Here is a 21,798-nt window from a genome sequence, read left to right on the forward strand (position 1 = left end):
ACTTGCTTTAATCCTTAATTTTTTTGACCTATGGGAATAAATCTTCACTACATTTGCTTGCTTTGGGAGTTTATGTAAATATATTTTAATTTTGCATGTCAGCGTATGTGCAAAGGAAACTGCAAACTGCTGTTCCCCCCACCCCCACCCCCCCCGTCTCAGCTGCTTCTGTGCATGTGATTCTTTTTGTTTTGGTCATTGTACATGTAACTTAAGCATTTGAAAGCAACTTAGTGTCTTCACGCCAAGTGTTTTTGTGTGGTGGTCTTGTTTATGAGCTGTAAGAGATAGGATATGGAGGAGGAGGAAGCATCTGGGAGGGGAATCGCAGCGGTTGCCAGGGGAAGAGGAGGTTGTATCTAATGAGGTCACACCCTGGCAACCCAGTGACTCCTCCTACTCAACCTCCCCATCCCTCCCTCCTCCCCAATCTTTCTACTTGTCCCCCTCTGTGTATGCCCACCCACTCACCCCCCACCCCCACCCCTTCACCCTCTAACAGAGAGAACTCTCCGTGGTGCTGAATGCAGAAAAACAGATTCAAGCGGCACTATAGCAGCAAAGAGAAGGATGATGAGAAACCAGCAGCAAAGAGAAAAAACCTCTGCAAAATCACTGCAAATCGAGAATCAGATATCCTTGTTTATGGAAACGAGTTTAAAAGTGCACAACAGTGCAGGAAAAGGAAAGAGAGAGAGGTTGACGCTCTAGCGGTGTTCTACAGTAGAGTGGGCGTGTTCCTCTTGTTGTGATCTACAGTTGGGAAGCCTAGTGTCATCTGCTTAAGCACAGACCGACTGTGCAGATCTGTGTGGCTGAGCACGATAGAGGGAATCGGCAGGGACTGCCATACCTGGAAATGCAAATCACTTTGCTCTACCTCAGTCTCAGTCTTGAGGTCAGCATGGATTAGAACAATTTTTTTTTTTTTTTTTTTTTACACTTTTACACATTAAAGTGGAAGAAGAGGCAAAAAAAGAGTGTCAACTGCAAGTGGACTTTATGTGAGAGCACGTGAGTCTGCATTTGTAGAATGCATGCAATTGCGGGTGCGGTCTGTTTCTGCTCAGCATTTCGTTTCCGCCCTTAACATGTGCAGATGTGTGGAGAAGTCAAGTTAACACCTGGCTTCAAGTTTGGGAACATCTGGATTGGAGGAGTCCCATTTTTGGCCCAGGGGAGGGAGAATTGGGCTGGACATCCTATGGCCCAGCTCCCTTCCATCACCATCCTCATCCTGGGTCACAGGGACTCCTAACAGGCCAAAACATTGGACCATACATGGAAGTCTATGCGGATTTAAGAGGAATAGTGCAAAGGTGCTTAAGCATAGGTCAGAGATCATCCCTCTGTGACCTCTGGGGAAACAGAAGACACGCTGGTCCACTAACCACCTAGTGCACAGCTCTATTGTAAGTATACATCATAACATTTGTTTGTACTCTGAAACTATCTGCCGAGAATTGTGCAAGTAAATGACTAAATGGTTCTATTCAAGTCAGTATCTGTATATATTTATATATATATTTTTGTATATAGATATATATATACTGAATCCCCCCAAAATATTTGCCATGTGCAAAGAGCTGCCAGGTGTTAAAATAAAGTAGAGATAGCAATATCTGTCATGGTGGAATCAATTCACGTTATTAAAGCAGAGGAGGTTAAGAATAGCATGTGCATGTCTATATGTGCATGTGAGTGTATACACCAGCATCTGTGTGTGTGTGTGTGTGGTCACCAAACTGTTAGCCTTGGAATCTATTTGACATTGTGTCGTTAGAATATCCACACTGGCCCTCTCCTGTGACACCGTTGCCTGGAAACAGAAATGGTGTGCCACCATCGTTTACTTTTTACTCAAGCAAAGTGCACCTCTGCTCCAACTGTTGCAAGTCCATGTCAACTGGGGGAAGGGGGGTATAAATAAGAAGAGAAGGGATCAAGTGGAGAAAAGGAGCTAAAGAGAGGGGTGAAATGGAAATTTTATGAAAATATGGCTTTGCATTGACGAGCAAACCTTGATACCATGTTACATTGATGACTTATGGATGGACAATCCAATGTGAAAGCCTTGGTTGGTAAAAACACTGTGATAAACAACCTGATTCCTGTGCAGAGTGCTGCTGCTGCAGGCTTACAGGGATTAGGCAGGCAGGCTTAATTCAGCTCAAACACTGTTTGAACTGTGCTTTCTCATTTCTGCACCTCCAACTAGTGGAGTTCTTTCTTTTTAAAAAAAAAACCCCAGGTTTATTTCCTCTAGTACAGCTTCACGTCATACACTGTGCATGTGCACTAGAGATAAGGCGGTAATAATCAGGGGATAAAAATCTGCACACCACTTGACATCAGACCTCTGTGCCCAGTTTGAACTCTGCTCTGAGACAGTAATTCGGTCTTATCAGGTCCCTCTTCACGCATGTAAAAACCTGTACGATTGAAAGCAGAGGCTGCACCAAGGGGAGTGTAACCTGTAGTTAAACCCTGTGACCTTGCCCGCATGTTCAGCTTATAAACAGATGCAGAAAAGAGGGATGCTGAGGATGACCAGACAATGGCTGGCCTCTTGGTTGGCCTTGCAGTCTCCATCTGGCTGCCCTCCAAGACCACCCCCCACCCCCCCGCTGCCCTTGCCTCCTACACATACACAGAAATGAGCCCCCTCCCCCTTCCTACGCATGCTCACACTCCATGCTTCTCTCACACGTAAACAATCATGAGTCTTAGGCTGATCTGAAAACACTGACCTACATAAAAGCATACTCTGTTTCCTTCTTATCCACTACTAGCCTCTCCAAATGTACAGTTTGGTGTTACACATTGTATACACTATGTTGTATTCAAGTGCAAGTTTGTTTGTTTTTTGTTAAGCAAACACTTGATAAATATTAATGCAAAGTGAATTAAAAAAATTACCTTCTCATTTCTGTCCTCACATCTTGAGTGAGGTAAAAAATGCTAATTTGATATGTTAACTGGTTTTAAGAGAAACACAAAATCATTGCACCAACTTCAATGTTCCTACATGGAGGTTTTTCTTTTTTAAAGCAGCATCAATATTCTTTCTTATGACAATGATGTGGTCTGAATTGTCTATTTTTGCCAAATCAAAGAGCAGGAAGAGGAAATATTAATAGAGATAAAGTGCAAGATGTATGACATATGTAAAAACAAAATTATGCATCACAGTAGAGTAAGAGTGGCACATTTTTTCTGTGTTGATCTAATTTGTCCCTGGAGTGCTATCTTCCCACATCTGAGCTCAAAACATATTACAAATGCAGAGGATAAAAGCCTTTTTCCTAGTTTCATTCACACACGCACTTGGTTAAAGTAAATAATTTTGGCAAGAAAATATGCAAACAACTGAGAAAATAAGCACCTGTTTCCTGGTCCACAATAAAACAGGAGCTGGTTTATAATAGCAGTTAAGTGCCAAGTGTCTTGCTTTCTTCTAAATGTGCATGTGAGTTTATGTATTAAGTGTGTGTGTGTCTACACATGCTTTAGTGTATGCACAGTGAATGATTGAAGTAACATGTTGCAACCCTCTGAAGAAAAATGTTCCTCTTCCTCACTCTAGTATGATGCAAGTCTCACCACCAAAATGGATCTCCTATTGGCTATGAACTCCACAGCAACAGTGAGAGACATCAAAAGCAACTACAGATTCAAACCGACTTAATACATTACTCTCACAGTATATTATATTACCTCAATACATAAAAGCTGGAAGAAAAATGACTTGTTTTACATTCAGAATATGATGCTTTGGTCTTGTGTTTTTTGGGAAATATTTGGTGTCTCTTTTAGCTATATAGTTATAACTTATATTTCTTATTTCTCTTCATCAGAATGTGGTGCAAAGAGTTGAAGAATGATGAGCTCCAAGGAGGAGGAAACTCTCAGATTTTTCCAATATGTCGAGGAGAATGGGCTGAGAGCCTACAATGGCCTGGTAGCTCAGAACTTTGATCATGCCAGGAATGAGAGAAATAGGGCATTACTGCAGGAAAAAAATGACAAAAAAAGAAAACAGGAGGAAGCCATAAGGAGGTATGACGACAACAAGCAAACAAATCACTCACAAATGGTAGAAGAACACATTCAGTTGGCATACATTTTATAATACAGATGTCCTAGAAAAAGTTATTTTTACATTAATTTGTCCTGCATACAGCTCACCAGTGGGATTCTGTCCTGTAAATGCATGGATGTCATTGGGTTCACTTTAGGTCGGGGTTAGCAGGAACTGGGACGAGTGGCCAGAGGCTCCCTGTGACTGGCAGGTTGCTGCATTTGGGGTGTATCAGTGTGGATTGCTATACCCCTTGATCCACAGAGGATAATTAATTTCTCATTTAGACTTATTTAGGTCTTGTCCTTGTGAGGAAGTCATCACTGCTCCATTTTTTTTTTTTTAATGAAGGGGCTGGACAGTGATAGACATTCTGGGAGATTGTCAGAATGAAAATAAGATACAGTATGTTTGGGACTTGAGAACATCTGGTATATATTGTATAAATTAGGATAATCTTTTAAAAAGTGTAATCTAAAAAGCTTGAGTTCCTCAAAATATGTGTTGCTTCACTACAATGCCTTAAATTCATCCCACTGTGCAGCTGACATCCCTAAACTCCCTAAACCACCCTGAAACTTAATTAAAACCATGGGTGGCACCCCTCTGCAGTGTAACTGTGTTGTGTGGTAGAATACAGAGAACTGAAAGATCACAAAAAGATTTAGATTCATTGTTATGACAACCTGCGATGGACTGGCGACCTTCCATCCATAGAGAGCTGGGATAGACTTCAGTAGATCCCTGTGACCTTGAATTAGAATAAGCAGGTATAGATGATGAATGCTATGATAACGTAAACATGTGTTTATGTTTATTACTTTACTTTATTCCCTTTAAAACTGTGGGCAGAACTTGCCAGAAGACAAACTATTAGTTGAACTTTTATTATGTTTTTTCTTTAAATGTTTCCAGTGGTTAAACTAAAATATTAAATAACATTGTTTTGATTATGCAAGTTTAAAATTTGTTTTACTTTTCATCTTGTTGGCCTAAGGATTGGAATGTTGAAATTATCCTAGATCAGACAAGATATTATGCCCACATATGAAAAGTTGAACCAATTTCTTAAGGTCTGATTGTGATATTCTTTACTCAACGTCCCATAGGGATTCAGTACAAAAATAACCTTTGCAACAGCATCTTTACCATTCTGTTCGTAGCAGCATTACATAGCAAACTGGTCATAGCAATTTGTACGAGACAGAAGTAATCACTTTATTTCGCTGCTCTCTTCTGAATGTTGTGTCACTTCCTAATTTGGTTTTACAGCTTTGAGCTACACAGTTCAGAGGTACAAGATATGCAGAATTATATAAAGTTGGGTGGAGATAAGAATGGGCAAGCTAGACAAGTCAGCTCTGATCAAGGCCTGTGATGTCACAGTTCCCTGGAAATCTGAATGCTAACTGAATAATATATGTTACAATCAAGTTGGTCTTATAAAGTGACAAGTTTGGGTTTTCTTGGAGTTTTTTATGTTTGTCACTTCAGACCCGTACATATAAGCCTTCCAACACAATGATAAGTCCACTTTAAATTGCTTTAAATTGCTTCTTCACATTTTAAATTGTGAAGAAGCATGGGGAAAATTCATTTTAGTTGCTATCATATATCTACTATTACATTTGATGTTCAATTTTTGAAGATGAGATCAGTGAAGTGGGTGCATTAAGTATTTCATCTTCCCATAAACTAGTAAAGAAACACTTCCACTTGGTCTCCACAGCTAATCTAATGAAGCAAGAAGCTCAACCATTGCCAGTGTGTGGTTAATGGGAAATGACATGGAAAACATTTGTTATTTGTACCGACACACAAACACACACACACATATACATATATTATATATATATATATATATATATATATATATATATATATATATATATATATATATATATATATATATATATATATATATATATATATGTATATATACATACATACAGATACACATGTATATGTTTATGTCAGTCTGTCAAAGTATTTAAGCGGCTGATGGAAGTTTTATCTTTTCATCCAATAATCCAATAATTACATTGTTGCTGTTTTTTTGAGGGTCAACCACTTATAAAGTCACCAGATGTGGTTCTTCTTAGCTGATTTATTCAGGGACGATTTAAGCTCTGTCACATTTCTGTCAAAAGGTCATGTGATTTTAAAAGGCTATTATTTGACTGTAGTGAAGTTACTCTCCTCTAAATGTTTCTGGAAAGTTTAATATACAGTACTGTGCAATGCAGTATTGCTTGCACGATAAATGCTGATTTAGAGTGCAAATTAATGTCTTAGGCATTTGAGAGCTAGTTACAGTTCTAAATAACATCTAGGAATCTATCTTAGCCTACTTTTTTTCCCGCTAACACCAAAATCCTCCCATTCTCATTGATAGCCTAATGCAGTCGTGTGCAGTAACTTGATGAATGAGAAAGTGTGACATTTGAGAAAAGTGACATCCTCTTGCCATCCACTTTCTTCTAGCTCTTGCCCAAGTTAAAATATTTATATATATCGTCACTTGAGGAAGCCTTAAAAAGCTGGATTTTTTATGAGGCCTATAAGTAGGTCAATAAGATGACCTATTTCTACAATAACTGAATAACAGTGTCAGAATTCGGCATGTATGCTTGTCATAGTGTGAACATAAAGACCCTGTATAGATGCTTGTGTTCTTGTGCAAGCATGGGCTTCAACAGAAAAAAAAATGCATTGCTTTCTGGAAAGAGGTTATCAAGAGTGAATGGCTGATGTAATTGTGTTAGGGAGAAAGATCGTGTTACAGCAAGTGTGTTTAAAAGTGTTGGGGGAGAGAAAGGAAAGAAAAACCTGTGAGAGTGAAATTGAGTGTGAGCTCAGTTACAGGAGATGTGTTCTGCCTGGTGACAGCTGGAGCAACCACAGGCCAATCAAATCAGCCCAGTGGGTTTGAATGAATAGGGCCTTCCTGTCTACTGCTGCTTTACTATAGATTCATTTTATTGTATTTCAAGTGAAAAAAAAAAAGTGGACATGCAAAAGAACTCACTATTACTTCAACCACTCCCCAACCCCCACCCTCACACACAGCCACACATTTACCTATATTTACATAAACACTCATATTCCAAACGGCTGATTTTCTTACTCTTCGTGCTTGTATGCATGCTGTGTCAACCAGATAGACATCTTTGTTAAATGTTTCTCACAGTATCTCCCCTAGTATTTTATTTGCTCTGTGATGTTGTTTTTTCCTGTCACATGGTGTCACAATAAAGGGATCAGAGCTGCCTAAAAACAAGTCAACTCCAACTGGTCCAAGTGCACCTGTGGTCTGTCCTCTAGCCAATCACTGGGCAAATATACTATAAATAACCAAGTCACCAGTAGTCCTGTCACACCTAGCCTCCCACACACATGTATATACCATGCATATCGCAAAAGATGTACAATCAAAACATGTGACTGGGATGCAACACATATCAGAATCAGAATACTTTATTATCAATGTACCTGGGTACTGTGAGATTAGAGGTAGCATCACCTCTCCAGTGCAAGATAAATAGCAGTAGTGCAAACAAAAGAAATACAAGAAATATAAGTAATATAAAAAACATAAAAAATGTTAAGGTGCATTTGAATCGGTTTTTTTTTTTTTACAAATGACAGTATATACACATGTGTAGAATATTGTAGAATATTGCACAGAGTCCGGGAGAAGTATTGCACAGTTTAGAGAGACAGTAACGAGGATGATTCACATATTGTTCAGGGCGATTATGGCTTTGGGGGGAAAAGCCATATATAGTTAATTTGTGAAGCTGATACCTGTGGCAAAATGCTCTTTTTCTGCTCTTTTCTCACATATCTTAACCATCACTTGAGCTTAACATTTTATACAAAATAACAAGAACCTTGTTGGCTTCTTAATTTTTTGGTCGTCCGGGTTATTCCGCCTTATGTTGACTTTGTGGCTCTAAAGCTTACTGCTGTCAACTTTTCTTGAATCCCATTACAGTCTTTAAATAAAACTCCTTTAGGTAGTCATGCACACAAGCTCATGGGTTATGATGTGCACAATCTACCTTATTATTGTTGTGCATTGGCAGTTGATTTAGTGATTGGTTTCTATGGGTACCCTGTTGCTAGGCAAAGTTAAGCCTCTGACCAATGAACCCAACCTAGCAAGCACCTTCTGTTCAGCAGCTGGTCGGAAGAGAGCTGGAGTCAGCAAAGGGATTCACTATAAGGGATCCCATAAACACAAATGAAATGTTCAAGAAAGGTTCAGGACAGACATGCAAATTCATTGTGTTTCATGCCATTGGGTCAAACGAATTTGAATGGCTAATGTCAAGCTTCATTGTGTCTATCTAATATGATTGGAAATCAACAAATAACAGCTAATTAAATGAGATCAACCATTCATATGTTGTAAAATCATCACATATGTTTAAATCATTTCCCCAAATGAGAGTCAGCCCTTGAGCTTTTTTATTCTGTGATACACACACAGACATATATGCACACCCAAAATATAACCCCATTTACACACAACACTTACACACAACACTTAAGCATAATCAACGTATCATTCAGTTCTTGCTTCATGCATTAACAGGGATTAATTGTATAGTGGCAGAGGGACTTCTGTGGTCTGTGATGGGCATTTATTATATACAGGGTTAACATAACTCACAAATTGCTTCATCTTGCAAGTATCATTATCTTAAGACTGTAATCATTTGAGCCACTTATGAATATAAATATATGTAGATATTTATATATAGATGTAGCTATTTCTTCATCTCTCATCTCTTCTCTCCTTCCTTGTCTTGCTCTTTTTCTGTTCCAGGACGGGTGAAGACATAGCAACGGAGGGTAAGCACTTGCGTATGGGCTCGATAAACATTCCGGACCAGCAAGAACGCATGCACCTGCATGCGATCGCCGGCGGGCAGGGCTTCTCCGTGCGCTCCCAGTCCCTCCATTCAGTCGGGGGTGGAAACAGTGGGGGAGGAGGAGAAGAGGAAGTCGGGAGTCCAACTTCTAGGAAGCAGCCCCCACCTAAACCCAGAAGGGACCCTGCCACCAAGCTCAGCATGTCGTCTGATGCGGTGGACCACAGTCCCATGTACACCTGCCGCGGGGAGAGATGTGACGGTGAGCGGTGTTGGCACTTCACACCAAACTGCTGCAGCTATATTTAGCTGCTCTCTGCAGTGCCCTCATCAGCAATGTTTCTCCCACAATGACACGACAGCTAGTTATTCATAGAAAAGCGCATATTAACTACCATAGTTACAGCTTAATAAATGATAATAATAATAACAATGATAAAAATGGCAAGTACTTCTAGGCTAGTTCAGGACAGGTCCAACAGGACAGGGCACCGGTCCATCAAACCGTATAAAGCAAGGTGTTAAGATTAATTGTGTTTGACATCCTTGGGTCAAAATATGATGAGGACACAATACAAAAGTGTTCCTGCATGCCCAGCCTTTACAGCTTGTTTGCAGCAACGAGGTTTAAGGCTGCAATGAGACACTCCTCTCAACTCTAATCCTCTAATATGCAAATTCGCTCTTTTTTCACGAATCACGAAAAAAACCCACGTTGTTAAAAATCACCTTATATGAAGTATAATCATCAGTTCATTTTGATTATATTTTTTGTTCTTTTAATCATTCCAAATGAAAAATTTTCTAACTGTGAAAATAATCAAGAATATGCATAATATGCATTTTTGTGCCGCCTGAACCGTCCTCTTTAATAAAGTGACTTTGTTGGTTCTTATCATCAGCCATTAAGTAACTATCATCTAAAAGTTTTTTCACAACAATAAGTGTTTCAGAAGTGGAAATAATGAGTCAGTTGATGCAAAATGAGGACATCTCTTTGACAGACTTAACCTCCACTCCTCGAAAGATATCCTTCAGCTTAAGAATCACAATCACAAATCTTTGTACAAAAGAATACTAAAGAAGCTGCTAAAGGATTATCATTGTAGAACTGATAATCTTTTATCAGTTCAAATAAACTGAATTTCGAATTGAATTGACATAGTAGCTACACAACATTGCAAAAAAACAAAAAACAAACAAAAATATGTTTTAGCTTGCAAACATTTTGGTTGTGTTTTGCTCAGAATAGGTTTGAAAGTTGATAAGATAAATCATAACTTTTGAATCATGACAACATTGTGGTTTTCGGTTATTGTAAGACAAAAAGGTCAGCGTTTTATTTATTTACCACAACCCCCAGTTAGATCAGATAGCTTGTTGTCTCTATTTTGCAATTGTCATCTACTCTATTAGTATGATGTTTAATATTAACTCCATGGCAGATTTCCATTTCAAGATATTTGATAGTCACATTATTATGAGAACTTTGTTTTTTGAGTGAAGTAAAATGTTTTGTATGTCCAATTTACATTGCAAAAATGCAAGGAAATGTAGTTGTATTCTGCCTAGTACACGCATCAGGTGCTTAAGAGAAGTTGTCTTAACAAAACTGACATAAACATGCCGGACTGAGTGGGAATAATGGTTCCAATGTGACAAAATACACAAGATATGGTTTGCAAACTAATAATTTAAAAATATTTTTAAAACAGATTTACAGGAGAGGAATAACCCTTTAGGCAGGTAGTTTAGAGAGCAAAACATTTTAAAGCTTGCAGGAAGCTTAGATTCTATTTCAATTTTCTATACGTTGCTGGCAGCTTAATGTTTAGGGAGTCACCCAGCCTGGCTCAGATTGGTGGGGATGTCTGTGTGCACACAGATCTTCCTGGGCACCACGGCAACCATCCCACAGAAACAAGACCCCCTGCAACCCAGCCAATCGCAGCATTACCCACTGGCTCAGGCCAATGAGACACGAGAAATGTTGAAGTCTGAGGTTTTATGGCCAATCAGAGACAGAGTGTGGGGGTGTCCCTGGCTTAGGGGAGGGTTGCGTGCTCTGTAGCTGGCGCTTTAGCGAAGGGGAGGACCTTGTCAGAGTAAAATTCATTCAGGAGGAGCGATTGACCTAGATTTGTTTTCCCCAGGAGGAGAGGGAGGGGGAGGGTGTTGCGGGTAAACATTTCTGCTACAGGGGGAAGGGGAAAAGAGGAAGCTATAGAGAGATGAGAAAGAATAGGGATAAAATGATATTTGAATTGACTGATTTGTTGTCAGTGTTCATACAGTTCTCAGCATCCACCAAGAAATCCTTGTAGTGTGGCAATGTATTTTGCAGCGATAGAGATGGAGGTAAAATTAAACCATTCTATATATATTCCTGCATCCTCCTGTACGCATGGTTGCACATAATCTCACAAAGAAAAGGAAAGAGGTCACAAGAATCTGATTAAATTGATTGTATACCAAACATCTTGCAATACAAAGCCTTATACGGTGATGATACGGGACAAAATAAATCAAAGACTACATGCATTCTTTTTCCAAATTAGCATAACTGAATGCTTTCAACCTCAGTTTAACATGCAAGCCATTTCCACTAAAGATCAAAGCTAAATGCTAATGTTACCTACAAAAAGAAATATGATTTACTATGGCATGATGCATAAGGCTCACATGTGGCAGAAACAAAGAAGGGAAAAACCATTAGACAGATTTCATTTCCTATGTGATTGTATGTTATAAAATGTGTTTATATCTGTCCCCATTTCCCTCCATGAATGTGTCGGCGTGTGCAGCATGTGCACTAGCCTGGATATACTGTAGTGATGGTGGTGAGTCATACAGTAACGGGAAGCGTGCATGTGTCTGGGCCATCTGGTATCTAAATTATTAAAGGTATAAAATCTGCAGTTTGGAAATTTTAGGCATGGCCCAGTTCCGATGTACCCTTATCTCTGACAGGGAGAGATGCTCTCCAAAATCCAAACATCTTAGTGACTGACCTAGAAATATACGGCTACGTGCTAGTCAGTCGCACAGAACTACGGCTACCGTCAGCAAACTAACAGTATTGTACAGTTTTATCTAGGGAGTGCAAACAGTGTAAGAAAGCCTCACTGCACAGCATCTAAAGAAATTCACACTGCAATGCTACGTCACCGCTACCAAAAAGAAGCTCCACAGTGTGCGTGACCCAGTTACTGTACTCGCATACAGCTTCCTTGCTATATATGTGACCTAGAAACATGCACATGCTTCAACTATTCCCACATATCAGCACAAGGTATTGCTCTCAGCAATATATGCTGACCTGTAGTTGACCCACATAACTGATAAAGGCTCTCAAATTTAGGATAGAATAGGAGGGCATAACATTTATTTGTTATATCACACACCAGTATGATACTCTGTGCAATGCAGATAGTATATATAGGTGTAAATTTGTGCCATCAGATTGTGTTTAAGCTTTCTTTTCTGTATTCTTTAGCTGCTCAAGGATGCAGTGAGGACTGCAGAAGAGTGCCACCTCCCAAGCCCAAGAGGAACCCCAACACGCAACTCAGTGTTTCCTTTGATGAGTCCTACATTAAGAGCCATGGAAGCAGTGGGATCCTCCCATCCAAACCCCTTCAACACACCACATCCCCCTGTGAACGAAACCCCTCACCTCCACAGAGTGATGACAGCCCTACAGATGATTGTGAAGATGAGCCTGTCTACATAGAAATGGGTGGGATTGACATAGGAACGCGAGAACCCTTGAAGAGTGAGGATGAGGAAGCAGGAGAGTCAGTATATGAGGAAATGAAGTATCCCGCTCTGGATGACATGGAGTACCGCACTGATCCTGTGGGATGTCGCTCTGCATGCCCCACCCCAGCACCCTATGACCCAGAGCCTCTCAGTCGCTGCTCCACGCCTCGCAACATTCCCCTCTGTGACATTCCTGCACCCTTCCCCAATTTACTAACTCACCGGCCTCCACTGTTGGTGTTCCCACCAGCACCAGCCCAGTGCTCACCCAACTCAGATGAATCCCCTCTAACCCCTTTAGATGTAACCAAATTGCCAATGCTGGAAAATCAGCCCTACAGCAAATCCCCCACCTCTTCTAATGAGCAGCCCTCTGCTGCACACATTCATAGAGAACTGACTTCCACCCCGACACTCACGGTTTCTGGCCGCTCCTCTGCACCTCCACTACCCTGCACTCTCTATAAATCTTCCTCATCATCCTCCTATCAGCGCAGCCATTCTGCTTGCCCTTCGCCCGTCAGCATGGGCCGCTGCCTCACGCCTCTGAGCCTCATGCGTACACCTCCTTTTGATGCTCAAATGCCGTTCCCTGGTGGGCTGCCACGTAGTGCCTCCGCCACCCCACATGGCAAAGGCTCGCCACCTCAAGACAGTGCAGGACGACTCCATGGCTCTATGCAGAATGTGTCATCAGGACGCTCACGGACACCTACCAGCCCACTGGATGAGCTAACAAACCTATTCACTACAGGGAGGAATATGTTGAAGAAAAATGCCAGCGGCAGAAAGTCTAAAGAACCTGGAGAGAGTGAGTAAAGTCAAAAATGTGTCTTAACATTAACTTACAGATGTAGTTATGAATGGACACAAGCCATTATCCCCCAGTTGGAATGCTTGTAAGTGCATTTTCGTCAACACTCTTGCTCTTAATTTCATAAAATAACCATTTTTAATTAGACTATAGTACAAGAAATGGGATGCAATTAGGAGCAAAATCTTAGAGTACTTCTCTTAACAATGTAGGCATTGTCAGTGACCAAATTCCTTGACTGGAGAAAACCCTAGAGTAGACACAGACAAATAATCTCCCATCGCCTATGATATATTTCATTTCTGTTTTGGATTAATAAATCCAGGCCTGCCAAATTAGGAAGCTGTACATAAAATGTGTCACTTTAACAGTACCGTGTTTGCTGCAGTTTCTGCAAAATTCCATTTGTTTAATCTGTGCCCACCAAGCCAAGTCTGATACAGATCGTATGATTTAATCTGAAGAGATTAGAGACCAAAGCGGACAGCAGTTCTTTCAAACCTACTCATGGCATTAGGCCATCAGCCAGGATTACTTTTAAATATGTAAACATGATATTTAAATACAGATATTCATGTCACACTCAAGACACTGCCAAAATCGCTGTAGCTGTGGAGAACAACTAAATCTACTCAAATGTGCACAGAATTCTTGGATTTTACTAAAAGGGTAGAAGAACTGTAATTATGGCATATTAATTATGTGCATATATTTCCTTATAATTGGTGAGAGGTTGTAGCAGAATTATCAGTCATGCAAAAGCTGATATTCTAGTTTTTATTTATATTGCCACCTTTACTTTTTTTAAGATGTTAAACATGAAATCTTCAAACTATAATTTTGGTACAAGGACATTTCATGAATACATGAACGACTGGGAGTTCATATTGATGCTTGTCATGTATTATTTAAAAAAGGGCAATAACTGATTAAAGCAGTTTCTAATGATTTGTTGTGCAATTTGTCCTGTAGATAAACTCTAGATCTGAAAAGTATCTGCATTGTTACCTCTCTTCATAGCAGATCATTTTGACAATTCAAATAAACTCTTCAGTTAACTGTTTCAAAGCAGAGATTCATTAAGGGGCACGTTTGACATAAATCATGATGGAAATACATAAAGTGTGCACATCCATTCTCACTCGATGCTCTTAGCAACTACGACATAGCAACAGTGGAAGGAAGAAAATTCCCTGTTTCTTATTTGCAGATTTCATCCCTGTGGGTAATACAGCCAATCACAGCTCAGGGCATGCCGGTCTGCAATCGAGCAATGAGCGCCTGACAGATAGCAATGTCTGTGAACTCAAATCTCTCAGTTTTGTCCAATCAGCACATCTTTTTCTCATGATGAAGCCAGTCAGGCAGCTGGTACATCTGTGCAGATGAGGAGAGAGAAGCAGCAAATATGTGTTTGCCATTTGGACTGTGGAAGTGTATATATGTAAAAAGAAAAAAAAACTGATCCACATTTTCTTTTTAATTGTGGCAGTTTCATATATTGTTTTTTTTAATGTTTTTTTCTCTTGCTATATTGCTGGCTTCTGTAGAGACAGTTTGAGATAGTCAAGTTTTGTTTTCATGTACCAGGAATTGGTGGTACATTAACACTTAGCTTTTTGACAATACTATGTGATCCAGATTTACACAGTTTGTAAACAGTACATCAAGAGTGGGCTGCAGTGCTAGGTTGTTTTAAATTATTTATTCTCTACATCATCCAAGTGTCATATGAGGCGCTTTAACATGCACTAACAGGTTGTGGGTGATTTATTCTTTAACTCTGACTACATTGTGTTATGTGCATGGAGGTTGTGAAAAACTGGCGTTAATTTTATTCTCTTCCACTCTGAGGCAGTTAAGAGAGCAAAAGCTAGCCTGACCCACTTACCAACTGGTAATCATCACACTCCCTCTCATTGACAAAATGGCTTGTATGACACATGAGGGCATGAAAAGAGATCGTTGTGCATGTTACTGTACCGGTAGTTTAAAGCTCGGACAGAAACCACATAGCGGATCAGACTTTGTGGAAATGAACCATGCATATGTCTTATATATATATATAGCATTTCCCATAAACCTTTGCTCTGCAAACTAGCAATGGTTGAGCTGATTTATACCATGCTGTGTGTATGAAGACATAAGAAAATGCTTAAAACTGCACTGACTTAGAAGGAGCACTGGGTGATAAAATGGGTAAAAAAAAATCGGGATTAAAAATAAAAAAGAAGAAAATGCTTAAAACATATGTCATGTTAAGTGTTTAATGTATATTTATTGTTGTATTTATTACCATGGTCTCTTCACTGTTGTAACACACAGCATTTACATGAGTCTTACTGTAGATTTTATGGCCAACAAACAGGGATAAATAGAATAAGAAGTTAAATTTTACTTTGTATGTTCATATATAGCACAAATATATATATATATATATATATATATATATATATATATATATATATATATATATATATATATATATATATATATATATATATATATATATATATATATATTGTAATACCTCGTGGCCCATTGTGATTCTACACACACTCCAAGGATTTATCTCTGTAACTTAAGTGGTGATGGACACCTAGAGGACAAACTGCAGAATTGCAGCACTAAGCAGCTTCAAACACTAAATCATAAAACATTGATTTGCTTTTTGATTGACAGTAGCCTACGCAATTAACAAGTATGTCTAGTTCATTTTGAGCGATAAAAAGGGTGTGGTCATGTAATTATTTTTTTTCCCCCTACAGCTGAGTCCAAAAACAAGTCCCACAGTGAGTCCAAGCGGGAAGGCAAGGAACGGCACAGCAAGGAGTCAAAGAGAGAGTCTAAGGAGCGCCACAAGGAGTCATCTCATCGAAAAGACAGAGACAAAGACAAAGACAGAGACAGAGACAGAGACAAAGACAAAGACAAAGACAAAGACAGAGACAAAGAAAAAGACAAAGACAGAGACCGAGGAAGTAGCAATGTAGAACCTTTTCCCCACAGACGCAACAGTAAAGACCGCACATGTAGCAATGTAGATACACAACCTGGTCGCCAGGATAACAAGGATCAGGCCTGCAGCAGTGTAGAGCCCAGCTCTATGAGACGAAACTCCAAAGACAGGGGCTGTAGCTCTTTAGAACCCATAACTTTGATAAGAAGAGACTCCAAAGACAGAGGGATTAATAATGGGGAATTGATGCCAAGAAGAGACAGCAAAGACTGGAATGGGACACATGTAGTAGAGTCTTCAGTAAGACAGGACAGCAAAGACAGAGACAGGCTGCTTGATCAGCCACCTGAGCTGTTACCAAGACAAGAAAGCAAAGAACGGACGAGGAATGGCATAGACTACAGACATGAAAGCAGGGAGAGACTGCTGGATCAGCCACCTGAGCTCTTACCTCGACAAGATATCAAAGACAGAGTGAGGAATGGTGTGGAATCAAAACATGAAAGTAGAGACAGGCCACCTGAGCTCCTTCCCCGACAAGAAAACAAAGACAGAACCAGAAATGGACCAGAATACAGGCTTGATAGCAAAGACCACCGTCCCGATTTGTTACCCCGTCAGGAGAGTAAAGAGAGAGAAAGGAGTGATAATGAGCATCGACATGAAGGGAGAATAGACCAGCCACCTGAGATCCTGCCCCGGCAGGAAACATCCAGAAACAATAGGGACAGGGTTGAATTTAAATATGAAGGGAGAGATCGGAGTAACCACAATGGAGAGCTTCCTCGGGCCCCTTTACCCAGGCAGGACAGTAAAGACCTGGGGAGAACTGGCCTTGAAGTGAGACGGGACAGCAAAGACAGAAGCCTTAATGGCTCGGAGCAACATCTTTATGATGTCAAGTGCACCAAAAGTCCTCCTGCAGTGGATTATAGGTCTGAGAATAAAGAACGGGGATACAGGACAGATGGAACACCACGGCGAGACAAGAGAGCAACTTACAGCATGGACCAAGCAAAAGCACAAGAGAGGAACGGGAGCACATTGTTAGGGCAGCATTCATCAACAACTACACCTACTCACCAAGGGAGATCATCAGGTAGTCCACCCATGACCATCGGAACAGGAAATGGTGAGGATCTAACCTCAGTTTTAACAGAAATCTAGTTTTAGTCAATATGGGAACATTTTCAAGAGCAACACACTTCTAGTTAGTTGGGTTTCATGTATAGTAACTGTTCTCCTGACATACATCCAAACCAATTTATCTCTTCTTTGTAGATTCGAAAACAGCTTCTAAGTATAGCCGCTCATCTTCTATGCCTTGTAATCCTTCCCCAATGGGAACTCCACAAAGGAGAGCAGCAGAGACACATCAAAGTCAGGTATGCAGATCTTTCTTTTTATCAGTACCAGTGGTTTTACCTTCTTACAGGCCATCACAACTCATCCCTTCATCTTCATCTCAGCAAAGATTTCATTCAAGTTGATGTTTTATCTGAGACTATTTTTTTCCAAGCTGATCACCATAAACTTTTTTATATATGCTAGTTTTATAATTACAAAAATAGTGTGTAAATCAATATGAGATTATATGGACTGTGATGTTTGTGAGAAACAAGTATTCTAGTGGCTTTGTTTGAAATGTAAACTTTCTCTCTTGTCAAATGTGTTACTCATTTACTCATTTGTTTGCTACTCATTAGTAGCAAACAAAATGACTGAACAATACTACAAATACATATAATAATAGATGAGGTGTTGTTGGGCAATGGTTTCCCTCAAAAAAATGTAATTTTTTTTTTTTTTTTTTTTTTTAAATTGGATTTATTTTCTTAATTGCATTCCCAATAAGCCGAGATAAAGTGGAATCTTCAGAAATCTGATTTGAAGATTTCTAATTCTGAGGTCCATATCAGGAAGCGCAAAACTAGCATATTTTTCTTTTGGTTATTATTAGTATTCCATATATTATATTTTTTGCAACCTTTTATTATGAAAATATATTCATCAGCTAATGTTTTCATACAAGTTCTTTACAGTTAATTTGTGTAATAAAACAAAATAGAATCATTAGCATCTACATTTGTTTTAGTTGTCATGTGAAACAATGAGTGAGAGGGATCTGTCTCAATACAGATCAGCCGATTTAATAATTATAGTTACCTTTTTATAATAGCGTGGTATAGAATTGTTAAAGCTTTGCAGACAGGTTTTCAGAGGATTTAAAGGTCACACATAATTCTGGGGTTAATCTGCTTTTGTTTCGTTTGCTACTCTGACTTTGTCTCTCAGATGCCCCAGATGCCGTGGATATGTGGAGACACCACAATGCTGGAGCAGATTGAAAGGAAACGCACCCTGTGCATGGAGATCCGCTCCAGACAACATCCACACCTGCAGAGAATTGTGGAGAGACCTCCTCCGCCGGACCGGAATGAGAACAGACACCAAGAGCAAAGCCAGTGCAAGCAGGAAAGCACATCCGTGCTCCCAGGATGGGGGAAAAGTAGCGGGACCAAGAAGATCCGTCCCCCACCCTATCCCACTCAGACGACTGTATTCTGGGACACAGCCATCTGATATTACAAAAACTTAGATCCCCTTGCCATACATCCCTTAACTGTCCCTCCCTCTCTCTGTTATGTTGCACTTATTCGTCCCTGCAACAACAGGACAATCAAGGCAACTGCAAAGAGGACCAGAGGGATGAAACTTGCTGATGTCAAAGGACTATGATGGTTACCACAGCAATATTTCTGCTCATTCAGGTTGTCATGTTTTCTTATCATCACTGGTTATATCTGATATTTTTCTATTTCTTATGACTGGACTCTTGTACTATAATTAGTAGATATTTGATGATGAATAGATATTTTCTAAGCGAAATGATGGGGATCAAGAAGCAGCTTAAATTATGTATAGTAGATGTAGATGCAATCTTATATTTGTTTTTATGTTATTTTTCTTTTGAAAGTATAATCTATCAATACTTGTACTGTAGTAGCATAATTTTCTTATGCCCACCTCTTTTTTTGTGCTCAAAAACATAAACATTAAAATGAATGGACAGCTCAATTCTATATGTATACTTTACATTTTCACTGTTGTATTGTAAGTGGAGGAGTGAACGTTAACGTGCTTTAGATTCCAGAGCTCTCCGTGCCTGGGCCAGTACGTCCTAGAATGTACAACAGTCGGTCCTAGAACGTAAACAGGAAAACTCTGTGCTTCAGTGTGTATATTATGGTAAGAAACTGTGTTGTCACTACGTCAAAGCCTTTTGAAGCAGTTGAATCGTTTTATAATAAAAACTGTTGGCTGGCATGCTTTTAAGAGGGCGGACAAAGTGGGAATTTTTCCTGCTGAATACTCAGATACACTATGAGGTTGTGTAGCCAGGGTAGTAAATTAGAACAAGCATTATTAATGGTTTAACTTTGAAGACCAGTCAGACCCTGTACAAAACGAGAGACTGGTGTGGTTGCACTTTGAATGGTTGGTTATAGGGTCAGTGGCAATAGCTGGTGAGTACCAGCAGCTTTACATTGCCATGCCCTCTGCAAGCTCCATGACAGTGTAAATGCCTGATGCCAACAACCAGCCTGTACAATCAACACCTGAGCTTTTAGAAGACTTCTTAATTTTACTGCAAATTACAATAGCCATATGCACTTGCTTGAGCAGTAACTTTCAAGATTATGCTTATAATTTCTTTTAATTTTTTTTTTAGAAGATGCTAGAAGTTGTGAGTTATGTATGCTTCAGTTTATTGGCTGAAAGGTAAAGCCTCAGGAGACTATCTGTGACATGCAGTCATCTTTATTTGGTGGTCTCTGACATGTTACCAATTCAACTGGCTGGCGATCATTTTAGAGATCAAATCATTTAAGGACCTATCATATAGCAACAGCTCTACCTAATCAAAAGACATGGGGTTGCACAAGGGCCAACAGATATTTAAGGCTTTTTTGAAAGAAATATAAAAAAAAAACTGCACTACCTATCTTTTTCCATCACACTGAATCAGGCTGATATGTCCTCCCTATCTTCTCCCTCTACCTCCAAACCTTTTCTTACATCATCTCAATTGGTTCTCTTTTGCACATTAAAATGCAAAGTCAGCATTGCCAAAATAGGGTGGTTTTGACAAATTAGCTAGCCTTGAGAGCGCAACTGCAGTACCCCTTTTCTGGGGAGGATCAATAACGCAGACATCCCTGTGTTGCAGCTGTACGCGTGCGATGAAGAGAGCGGTGTGTGTTTACGAGTGTGTGCCAAGCTATACTGTATGCAGGGTGCAAATTAAAAATGATTGTTTTTAAGACATTCACTTTTCCCTATCATGACATTGGTGGGTGTAGGCTGGAAATGTAATAATGATGTTGTACAATCTTTTTGTGTGTATAAACGTGCACTGTGAAAAGGTAGAGAGAGCACCACACAGTCAGTCCTCCGTCTTATTGCACTGAGTGTTCTCTTGTTTTGCGTTATAACAAAAGAAAAGAAAAGAAAAAAAAACATTGTTTGAGAAAAAAAAGTACTGTACGATTGTCACTTGGGCTCTGTTGAGAGAAATACATAAATAAATAAATATGAACTTGAAACCTGCTGAAAAATTGTATCCAGTTGGAATTATTTGTTTTCTACAATTTCTGAAAATGTTTCTAAACTTTCTAAGTATATTTTGTGTTCAGGTGAGCTAGCCATCAAATTACCGTATTTTCACACTATAAGGCGCACTTAAAATCCTTAATTCTTCTCAAATATTGGGCCCTATAATCATGTGTGCCTTATGTATGACTTTTGAAGTGCTCGAACCAATTTTATGTGGTTCACTGGGCTCAAAAATATGTCAAAATGTTGTAGTGAGACTTTGGTAAGCGAAGAAGCCGCTCTGCTTGATTGATTATTGGACCATTCCCAGCTGACTCAGGGACGTTGTATTAAAGCCAGTTTGGTTGCATACGGGTCAGACAACATTACATAACTAATTATGTAGTCCATCATCCAACATTCAATTCGTGGAAGACGATTGATTTAAAATGTGAGTGTATTTTTCTGTATTTTTCACAACTGAATGATATTCTGATTTATTGTGGATAAAGTTGAATACATTTCAACTTACCTGACGGTTTTGTTTCGCTTTATATAGGTTTTATCATGCGCCTATAACCCGGTGCACCTTATGTATGAAAATAGACCATTGCGCCTTATAATCCGGTGCGCCTAATGGTCCGCAAATTACAGTACTGTTCTGCAGTGTGAAACTGCAGAAAAAAACAGATTTGCTCCACTATCG

The 21,798-nt window shown here is 39.5% G+C and overlaps 1 protein-coding gene across 2 annotated transcripts; it reads left to right on the forward strand.

Annotated features, from left to right (window-relative positions):
• Positions 1-539: 539 nt before the first annotated feature.
• On the forward strand, positions 540-21,105 carry nyap2b (neuronal tyrosine-phosphorylated phosphoinositide-3-kinase adaptor 2b). 2 transcript variants are annotated; one of them, XM_061732225.1, is made up of 7 exons: positions 540-1,412; positions 3,858-4,059; positions 8,916-9,223; positions 12,458-13,534; positions 16,306-17,628; positions 17,778-17,881; positions 18,792-21,105. In XM_061732225.1, the coding sequence occupies exons 2-7, from the start codon at positions 3,881-3,883 to the stop codon at positions 19,077-19,079; spliced, it is 3,279 nt and encodes a 1,092-aa protein (XP_061588209.1). In that variant the 5' UTR covers positions 540-1,412; positions 3,858-3,880; the 3' UTR covers positions 19,080-21,105. The 2 variants fall into 2 exon arrangements, with proteins under 2 accessions (XP_061588209.1, XP_061588210.1); XM_061732226.1 differs by lacking the exon at positions 3,858-4,059.
• The last annotated feature ends 693 nt before the right edge of the window (positions 21,106-21,798 follow it).

This window comes from Cololabis saira, chromosome 10, assembly GCF_033807715.1.
Source record: "Cololabis saira isolate AMF1-May2022 chromosome 10, fColSai1.1, whole genome shotgun sequence".
Lineage (NCBI taxonomy): Eukaryota > Metazoa > Chordata > Actinopteri > Beloniformes > Belonidae > Cololabis > Cololabis saira.